Consider the following 9,742-nt stretch of genomic DNA (forward strand, 5'->3'; position numbering starts at 1 on the left):
CCAAGCCTATGTGTATGCTGTCAAACCTGAGAAAGTCTGTTTCTGAGTAGAAATGGGAGGTCTATGGCAGACCTACTCCTGGAATTCTAGCTTGCATGGAGTTCTAAATAGGGACAATCTAGTCTATAATGGGAACATATCTCTCCAAGCTTCTATGTTACTTTCCTTCTTTTCTCTCCTTTCAGCTGATATAGGTTATTTCATTACCTGATTAAGATTTTACAAAAGAGGTGCATTTCCATAATACTTTCTTTTTTTCTAGCAAAGACGAAAATGAGAGAATTTCTATCTAAAATATTGAGACTCTGGTGTTGGTTTTCATGCAATTTAAAAATGACCATTTGGGACTGGAGAGATGGCTAAGCAGTTAAAGGTGCTCACTTGCAAAGCCTGACAGCCTGGGTTTGATTTCTTCATTACCCACACAAAGCCAGATGCATGGAGTGGCAAAAGTATCTGGAGTTCATCTGCAGTGGCAAGGACATTCTCATTCTCTCTTTGTCTCTGTCTCTCTTTCCTTGTAAATAAATAATAAATAAAATATTGGGCTGGGGAGATGGCTTAGTGGTTACGCACTTGCCTGTGAAGCCTAGAGACCCCGGTTCATGGCTCAATTCCCAGGACCCACGTTAGCTAGATGCTCAAGAGGGCACACACATCCGGAGTTCTCTTGCAGTGGCTGAAGGCCCTGGCATGCCTATTCTCTATCTGCCTCTTTCTCTCTCTGTTGTTCTCAGATAAATAAATAAAAATAAATGAATAATAAAAATAAAAAAATATTAAAATAGATAATCATTTATCTTCAAAAAGTGTTACATGTATATGACAATTACATAGAGCATATGTGTGCAGATCAGTGTACTTACTGTGACCTACAAAAAATGTTATTCTAGCAGCCCACCAATGTCTCATCAGTCTTCCACCAGTACCGTCCAGATTCCCATCATACAACAGCTTTGCCCCATTTTGTCTTCTAGACAAATAGAATTAGTCAATGTAAATTCATTCTTGTCTTATTCTTTCTCACAACTTTACTTTTGTGAGACTCAGTTATATTATTGTGTTTATTATGGCTCATTCTCATTGCAAAATAATATTCTATCATACAACTATATTATAAATCATCCATTCTATTGTGATGGTTTCTTGAGACTTTTCCTGCTCTGGACTGTTACAAATAATGCAACTATGAGTTGAGAACCATGCTAATATGTCATATTTACTTGAATCGGTTTTAAAAATATTTATTTACTTATTTGAGGAAGAGATAGAGAGAGAAATGGGTGTACCAGGGCCTCCAACCACTGCAAAAAAAACTCCAGATGCATGCGTCACCTTGTGTATCTGGTTTACATTGGTATTGGGGAGTCAGACCTGAGTCCTTAGCATGCAAGTGCCTTAACCAGTATGCCATTTCTTCTGCCCATTTACTTGAATCTTTAGTGGACTCATTTCCCCAAGTCTTTTTAAAAAGTTTCATAAATATTGAAAATACAGTTCCATACAAATCATGAATATACTTATTCTTTGCTCCTTCCTCACCACCAACTATTATCATGGATAATATATAGTATCATCATCACTTCTTTAAAATAAATATAAATATTCTTAAGTACTATTTGTATTAATGGGAGATTTCAATAAAATAGCTATTTCAGAACTATTTTAATTAATCCTGGCAGAGCAAGTGAAGAGACAGAAGTGAAGAGTAGCAAGTACAAATTATAAAAGGCTACTAGTATCTCCACTGATAGTTCTAAAAATATCTGACTCCCATGCCACATAGAAACAACTGTTCAGTGCCTACATACTCATTGTACATACAAATATAATATTTCCTTCAACATAAAGCATCAATAAAAGAACAGTAATTCTTTTGCTATGCCTCACACATCCAGATATCACTGGCTGTTCTAAGTACTCAAATCTTTGTGTTTTCTTTTAACTACTGCCAACCATGTGGAGTTGCCACCTCACATGTGACAGATCTATGATCTCACATGTAAATTTAGGTTAATTGTGGCTGGGTTCTAGTCATGAAAGATCTTAGAAGCAGAAACACCTCAGAGTTGATATAACTCAGCAGTGATCATGATGAGCTCCTGACAGTACATACTGGTGATGAGACTACAACCCATCTGTGTGGATTACATGGGCAAGAGGAATAGGACTGTTGTTCTAGTCCCATTCTACCAGTCCTGCCAAGGTGACCTGGAACATTTGTATATTCGTCTCAGCCTATATTTTTCTCATCCAGGTATAAGGACATGAGAGTCTACTGGATCTTAGCATGATGAGTAGTTATTTGTCCAATGCTTTCTTCACCTTAATCTGTCATGCAGCTAACAAGGACCAAGGTTATATCATTCTTAGGATTTTACTGCTATTTCTCTAAGGCATGTACATAGGACAAGAGCTTGCTAGTTTTCTCAAAACATTTATCATTCTTGTTACAACAGATGGAGCTCTTCAAGTAGAAAGCATCTGTCATTTTGGATGGAAAATAAGATTCTACTTTTTAAAAGAATCCACAGAAATTCCTCTCAGGTTCTGTTCTTAAAAATACAAAATAACAATAATCAAAATTTTCATAGTACTGCTTTTATGCCTAGCCCACTCTTCCAACCCAACAATCTTCATGTTAGTCCATACTCTTCATTTATGATTTTAAAAAATATTAAGTAGAAGTAGAGCTTGTTGCCTCTATGCAGTCATATACTTCCTGATAGCTTCAAATTTAATCTTTTAAGTAATGATATAAGCTATTTTATCAACATTTTCTTCTAATGATAGCCAGTTTTATGATTGTTCTAATTAAAAGGTAAATGAAATAGTTACTGAAAGTTATAGGGAACTAATGCATCATTAGTTGATTTAAGGCAGAAACCAAAAAGTGCACTGCTCCTTGGCTGTAAATTTGACCATTTAGCTGCTTACTGAAGATAGGATCCACCCCTGACTGCTGTCAGATGGCACTCATTTCATTCTAGCCTTTTCTCTAATGGTATTTTCATACTGTCAAATCCTCTGTGTTTCACATTTACTCTAAAACAGTATGGATGCTTCTGACATTTTCATTCCCACAGACAAAATGCTCTGCTTCTATTACATTTGAAAAAAGCAGACTTTGATGGTGCAAGGGAAGCCTAGTAGAAAAATAAGCATTGACTTTTGCCTGAAATTATGAGAGGCTCTCATCTTGGAAAGTGTAGGAAACCTGGAGATATTGGCACTTACATTAAATGTTTATATGTTTGGATTTCCTTACTACCCAGAAATGAAAAAAATTTTCAGCTATCAAGCTCATTAACATCTCAATGCCTATAAATGAACTTTATATCATTTTCAATCTACTCACCTGAAGTTATAGTATACACTTGACTTTTATTCTATATCCAAGAAGACACAAATGGAATCAAGTACCTGGATAATCATCTACCTTGGTGTAAAGCATTCACACATGCTCTGTATCCCCTGAAATATGACATTAAAGATGTAATGCTAAAATAGTCATAGCATCTTTCTAGTATCAGATAGACCTAAAGAAACTGGCAAAAAATGCTAAGATTTGTTAGATGAAAATACAAAAAGGATGTAAGTATGAAATGTGCATTATCATTTCAACTTTGTTAAAATATTCTTCCATGGCCAGATCTAAAGGCTTTATCACCTGGTACATATGTTATTTACCTGCTGGTTAGAAGATAAAGCTCACAGATTGAATAGGTTAAAGGTAACAGGCAAGATATAGCTCTGCCTGGTTTTATATGCTTATAGTTATTAAGACTTTGGCTGCAAATATGACAATTAAACTCATACCAATTTAACTGAAATTGAACGTTTTGTTGTTCCTGGTCACCAAATATGAGGTAGGGATGAGAAATTGGACCTTCTTCTAGATGTGTTTCATTACTACATAGTGCCTTTCAAAATAAGAATGTGATGGCCACAAGCACACAGGAAGTGTTGAGTCTACCTCCTCCTCAGGGAAAAAACAAGGTTGAATTGAACTACATAGTGAACAACCCAATTAAGGTGTTCTGGAATCAAGTCTCATGATGAGACATGTAAGGAGGTTGTAGAAGTTATGATCTTTCATATAACTTGATAAAGAAATCTGGATCTTTGATCTCTTAGAGAGAAGTTTTCACACACACATACACACACACACACACAAAAAAAAAAATTAAAAACCCTTTTTGGAAAAGAAAGGAGGAGACATGTGTCCTAACACCAGCAATATTAGATAATTTCATCTCAAACGCTTCATAAAACATGTTTAGATTACATTATGGATATTAAACTCTGAGTAAATGTCATAAGTATTTTTATCAAAATGAAGACATGCATTTTAATAAGGTCATATTAAACAAAGTTGTCATTAATAAAACATTATAGAGGCTGAAGAGATACCTCAGCAGTTAAGGTGCTTGCCTGTAAAGCCTAAGGACCTAGGTTTAAATTCCAAGTACCCATGTAAAGACAGATGCATAGGTGATGAATGCTTCTGTAGGTCTTTTGTAGTGGCTAGAGGCCCTGGTGTGCCCATTCTCTATCTGCATCTCTCTCTCTCTCTCTCTCTCTCTCTTTGTCTCCCTCCTTCCCTCAAATAAATAAATAAATGAAATATTGAAATAATAAAAATGAAATTAAAAAATTGTAGAAAAGAAAGGTAATATTTATTGTGAAATTAATATTAGTAACCCCAATATTGCACTCATATAAACCATGCACACACACATCCACACATTCACTTCATACATACACATAAGCACATATATATATGAAATGCAACATATTTTACTGTTTATTACTTTATGTAATAAAGCAATCAATCCAGAAATACTTGCTGAATAATTTGCTATGGTCAACAAGAGTCACTAGTAAAGAAAATCAGAGTAAAAAAATATTTAGCTGGCATTGCATTTTTCCACTACAGTAGTTCACTTATTTATTGATCAATATTACATACTAATGTGCCTACAAGTGTATGCTGTTATCCTAGATCCATTAGGAGATAAAGTTAAGCAAAACAATTGATATTTTCAGAGTAAAGACAATAAAACATACATAAACATATTAGAAAGATTCACAGAAAATCAAACTTCAGAACATAGAAGAATTTCATAGCATATTGAGAGAAAGTTATATTGTATTTGATATGTATTTGACATAGTAAATAAAGAAATATTTTCTTTTAAAGGTACTTCACATAAAAAGTTAGATTCAAAAAAGTAAGAAAACCAACAATACAAAAAGCAAAGCTGACAGAAAAACATCGAAGAGGGTGTTTACTCTATTGACCCCTCGATTCAGCACTCAGAGTTGAATTATTTTGGCAATACAAAACAGATTTTAATTTGACAAGAAAGAAATGTATGTGATAGTTACAGTCTTTGCCCTGCAACTGGCCATTTGGTAGTAGCTAGAATTTAGAATAGCCATCTTATATCACCCATATCATATTCCACTTATCCACATAAAACTACATTGTCTCCCTGCAATAATTTACTGCTGATTCCACAGTGCATAACCCACAACTCCATGGGGAATACAAGCAGCCCCACTGAGGAGGGCCCCCAGTGGGTTGGAGGTAGGGACAAGGGAAAGGATGGTACCAACACATGATGTATTCATACTAAGTATGCCTGTAATTTAAAAATAAATAAATAAATATAAAAACATCTTAGTTGGTGTAATAGTCTGAATTATGTCATTCTAGCAACCATATATTAAAGTGTAGGTCCTTATTGTGACTTTGTTTAGAGACAGGACCTTCAAAAGGTTAATTAAAATTACATGAATCATAAAGGTGGGTCCTAATTAAATGTGGATTTTGTCCTTCTAAGACAAAGAGCCACAAGAGATGGGTGAGCACAGAGCAAAAGTTTCATGAGAAAGTATTAAGAAGCTAGTCATGGCACTGGAAAGATGGGTAAGAATTGAAAGGTGCTTGCTTGTACAGCCTGTCAGCCTCAGTTCAATTCTCACTACCCACATAAAGCTACAAAGTGGGACATGCATCTAGAGTTTGTTTGCAGGGACTAGAAGCTTTGATATGTCCATATATACTTCCCCTTGCCCCCTTTTTCCATTTACAAATAAATCATATATAGACCTAGAAGAACTGTCTCAAAAGAAACAATATTGTTGCTCCTTGACATTGAATGTCTCACCATCAGAACTGGGATAAGTAAATATCTTTTTTGAAGTCACTCAGACTGTGGTATCCTGTTATAGCATACTAAAGACAAAACTGGTCATCAGTCTGGCTGGTGCATTTAGTCAAACATGACATTAACTGACATCTTTAAAGATCTATGCCATGAGTCTAGACTGAATTTTTGTAGTTTATATTGAATTCAATGGTCATAAGACATAGTAGAAATAAAAAACAAGGATCCTCCAGAAACCCCTGCCTCCTTTGAACTTTTTCACTTCCATTAGACAGTATCAGCCTTATGTTTCATGACTGACTAGAATTTATTACAGTACTCAAGCCAGTGTAATAAGTATTAACATTTTTTTTTAAAAAAGAGTACCCCAAAGTACTAATATAACAGTATTATCTACACATTGAAGGGAATAATTGCTATCTCCAGTTAGAAGCAAGCTTCTTGGAAGCAAGACCTTGGTTTTTTGTTGTTTTTTTTTTTCCTCATTGTAACTTTATTGTAAGATCATTTACAAATATCTTGCTGTCTTTAGTAATTCAAACAATGGACTGAATTTCTTCTGACAAAGACAGCCATCAGTTAAGCATAAAATCTGCTCGCTGAATTTTCCTTCTTTACCTCTTGTTTGAGGGTGATACTTGATTTTCATTAATCCAGAGCAGCAGCACCAGAGATAATTTCAATCAACTCTTTTGTGATAACAGCTTGGCTGTGCGGTTTAATGTCAAAGTCAATTTGTCAATCATTTCGGAGGCATTCTTGCTGGCGTTGTCCATGGCTGTCATCCTGGCGCTCTGCTCACTGGTGGTGGATTCCTTCAGGGTGTAGTAGATGATGTTGGCCAGATTATATTCTTGGTAATTTTGTAGTACATCAGCGTCAATATCATCATACACACTCAGGTTCTCAGAACTTGCAATAGTATTAAGAGAAAAGATGGGCTTTTCTTCTGTCTTGTAGGAGATAACAGACCTGAATTGATTAAAGATGACGGCACCTTCATCAAACTCATATCCAGAATTCAGTAATTCAAGGGCGATGACTGATGCATCTCCAAATGTAGGGGGTTTTCGTCCCACATCTTTGAATGACATCAGAAACCGGTCGGCATGAGTACTATGAAGTATGCCCCTGATTTTACCACCAATTCCAACAAGCATAACTTCTTTCCCTGCTGTGGTAAGGGAGGCCACTTCATTTTTTATCTGCTTAGTAATCGAGGAATGGATAGCACCACAGAGCCCTCGATCTGAGGACACGCCAATAAGGAGGTGTTTCTTCTTGTCTTCAGGCCCCTTAATATCAGCCTTTTCATACAGAGCCAGCGCTCCCGTCCCGTACACTCGGGCTAGTTTCAGCTCCCGCTCAGCCCGGGTGTACTTTGCCGCTGCTACCATTTTCATAGACTTGGTAATTTTCTGGATGTTTCTGATTGACTTCAGGCGCCTGGTAATATCTTTCAGAGTTGCCATATTTCAAACTTGGATCCTTGCTGAAGGTCGGGCAGACAGGCCGCGCTGCGCACGCGCGGAGGCTCCCGGGGCGTCCTCGCGGTCCTGCTCGGAAGCAAGACCTTTTACAGGAATAGCAAGAGTGTCATGGATATGAGAAGCTAAATACTGATAGTGCCTTATTTGTGGTAGAGAAAAGAAGTACTGTTTCAATATGCATCCTTTGGTCAGTGGAACTGTACATCTTGGCTATGGGGAAAGTATATGGCATAGTCTATGCTTATATAGAAGTAATAGAGCCTTTGGAGAGATATGCCACTCCTGCAAGGTATTGCTGCCTAGTTCCTGTAACTGAGTCTTAGAAATGACTGTCCTCCACCCTATCAGTCTTTCTGATTGGGAACATTGAAGAAACACGATGTGTTTAGTGACTTCCACTATTGTACTTCATTTTCTTCAACTTGAATTTACATACGAGAAGCCATATGGTCTGGAATGTTCAGTCTTATGTATTATATTACCTACACATAGCAATTTATCAGGGTGATCATTTTCAGAAAAAGCAAACTCATAGTAATTATAAATTAGGAGAAAGCACTGGAACTTCCACATACAAGCAGCTCAATGTATTCACCTGATCATCCAGGAAAGTGCTGTATATTGGGGTTCAGTGTCTGCTACTGGGAAAATAGGCATTCACCAGTTGAAAGGCTGGTTCTGGTAAGGCAAAGTCAGACTCTGAAAGGCAAACTTAGAATTTTTTGTCACATCTGAAGAAATTATATTTAAGTGTGTGCGTGCGTGCGTGCGTGCGTGTGTATGTGAACTATTCGAGCAGATCTTAAGAAATAGGAAAGAGTGGAGAAGAGAGGACAATGAGATGTTTGACATGAAAGCAGGACGATATGAAGAAGGGAGGAATGAAGGACCAGTAAGAGAGGTATGGAGCTATGGGGAGGAGAAAGAGGAGACAAAAAAGAACAAAGAATATATTGAAATCTCACAGTGGTTGGAGATGTAGCTTAGCAGTTAAGTTGCCTGCCTGTGAAGCCTAAAGAACTAAATTTGGTTCCCCAGTACCCAGTAAGCTGGATGCTCAATAATGCACATGTGTCTGGAGTTTGTTTGCAGTGGCTGAATGCCCTGGTGTACCCATTCTCTCTCTCTCTCTTTCTCTCTCTCTCTCAAAATGAGCAACTAAAATAAAAACTAAAAAAAAATTTTAAATGAAGGAATAAATAAAATGCATAGTGAATTCCATTTTTGCATTCTCAATTAAAATTTTAATAAAAAGACCTTCATTTTTGTGATCTTCTCTAATAAATTACATGACTATGAACTACCTCTGGTATCTGTTAGCCTTCCTACTGAATTCCTATGAGGAACACAATTTCAAGTGCAAGCAAGGTAATATAATGTTTAACTGTCTCGTGCCTATTCTTGCTCCTTATATAGGTGAGGTTCTTGGATGAAGAAGATGCAGAGGGCTTAAGTACCTGACTTCCAACTCCAGCCATGTATTAGATATGTTACAGGCTTCATGAAGTGAAGAAATGATTGGTGATAGACTTTTGACTAAACCATATCTTTTAATATTTTAAATCCTAGGTAATTGGTGATTATGGGACACACAGAGTTGAATTTTTGATGCATATTATACCAACAAAAGTCTTCCTTGTGTACTCATTGATCACTTTATGCTATTCTTCAAGTGGATTGTCTTTCTACTTTGAAAGATACCTTCTGTATTCCCTGTATAGGCTAGAAGTTGTGTGGTAAGGTTAACATTCTTTCCTATTTTTAGGAATTTAGAACTCTACTATATTTTCATTCCTGTTGCTAACTCACTAACACTGAACAGATAGCTAATTTATCTGTTTTGCCACTTTCTCAGAAATAAAACTGGAATTGGGATCAAGGCTTTCCTGAATCCAGAAGGCAGGCAGATGGAATGCTAAACAAATCAAACCCATCAGAATGGTTAAAGATATCAGCGTGCAGAGGAACTAGAGCACAGTGTTATGGAAAAATGTCAATCTGACAAGAGCCAAATTGACTCAGGTGCAAGTAGGGTCAAAGCAAAGATCAGCCAAATTACTACACAGTAAGCACTGG

The 9,742-nt window shown here is 36.5% G+C and overlaps 1 protein-coding gene across 1 annotated transcript; it reads right to left on the reverse strand.

Moving 5' to 3' along the window:
• Positions 1-6,651: 6,651 nt before the first annotated feature.
• Positions 6,652-7,688, reverse strand: LOC101614770 (ATP synthase subunit gamma, mitochondrial-like). Its single transcript, XM_045131418.1, has one exon. It carries the CDS (start codon positions 7,646-7,648, stop codon positions 6,860-6,862), a length of 789 nt encoding a protein of 262 aa, XP_044987353.1. The 5' UTR covers positions 7,649-7,688; the 3' UTR covers positions 6,652-6,859.
• Positions 7,689-9,742: the final 2,054 nt, after the last annotated feature.

This window comes from Jaculus jaculus, chromosome 12, assembly GCF_020740685.1.
Source record: "Jaculus jaculus isolate mJacJac1 chromosome 12, mJacJac1.mat.Y.cur, whole genome shotgun sequence".
In the NCBI taxonomy this organism is placed as follows: Eukaryota; Metazoa; Chordata; class Mammalia; order Rodentia; family Dipodidae; genus Jaculus; species Jaculus jaculus.

Coding starts and splice junctions, on each gene's coding strand:
- LOC101614770 (XM_045131418.1), bottom strand. CDS start 7,648: ATGGCAACTCTGAAAGATATTACCAGGCGCCTGAAGTCAATCAGAAAC.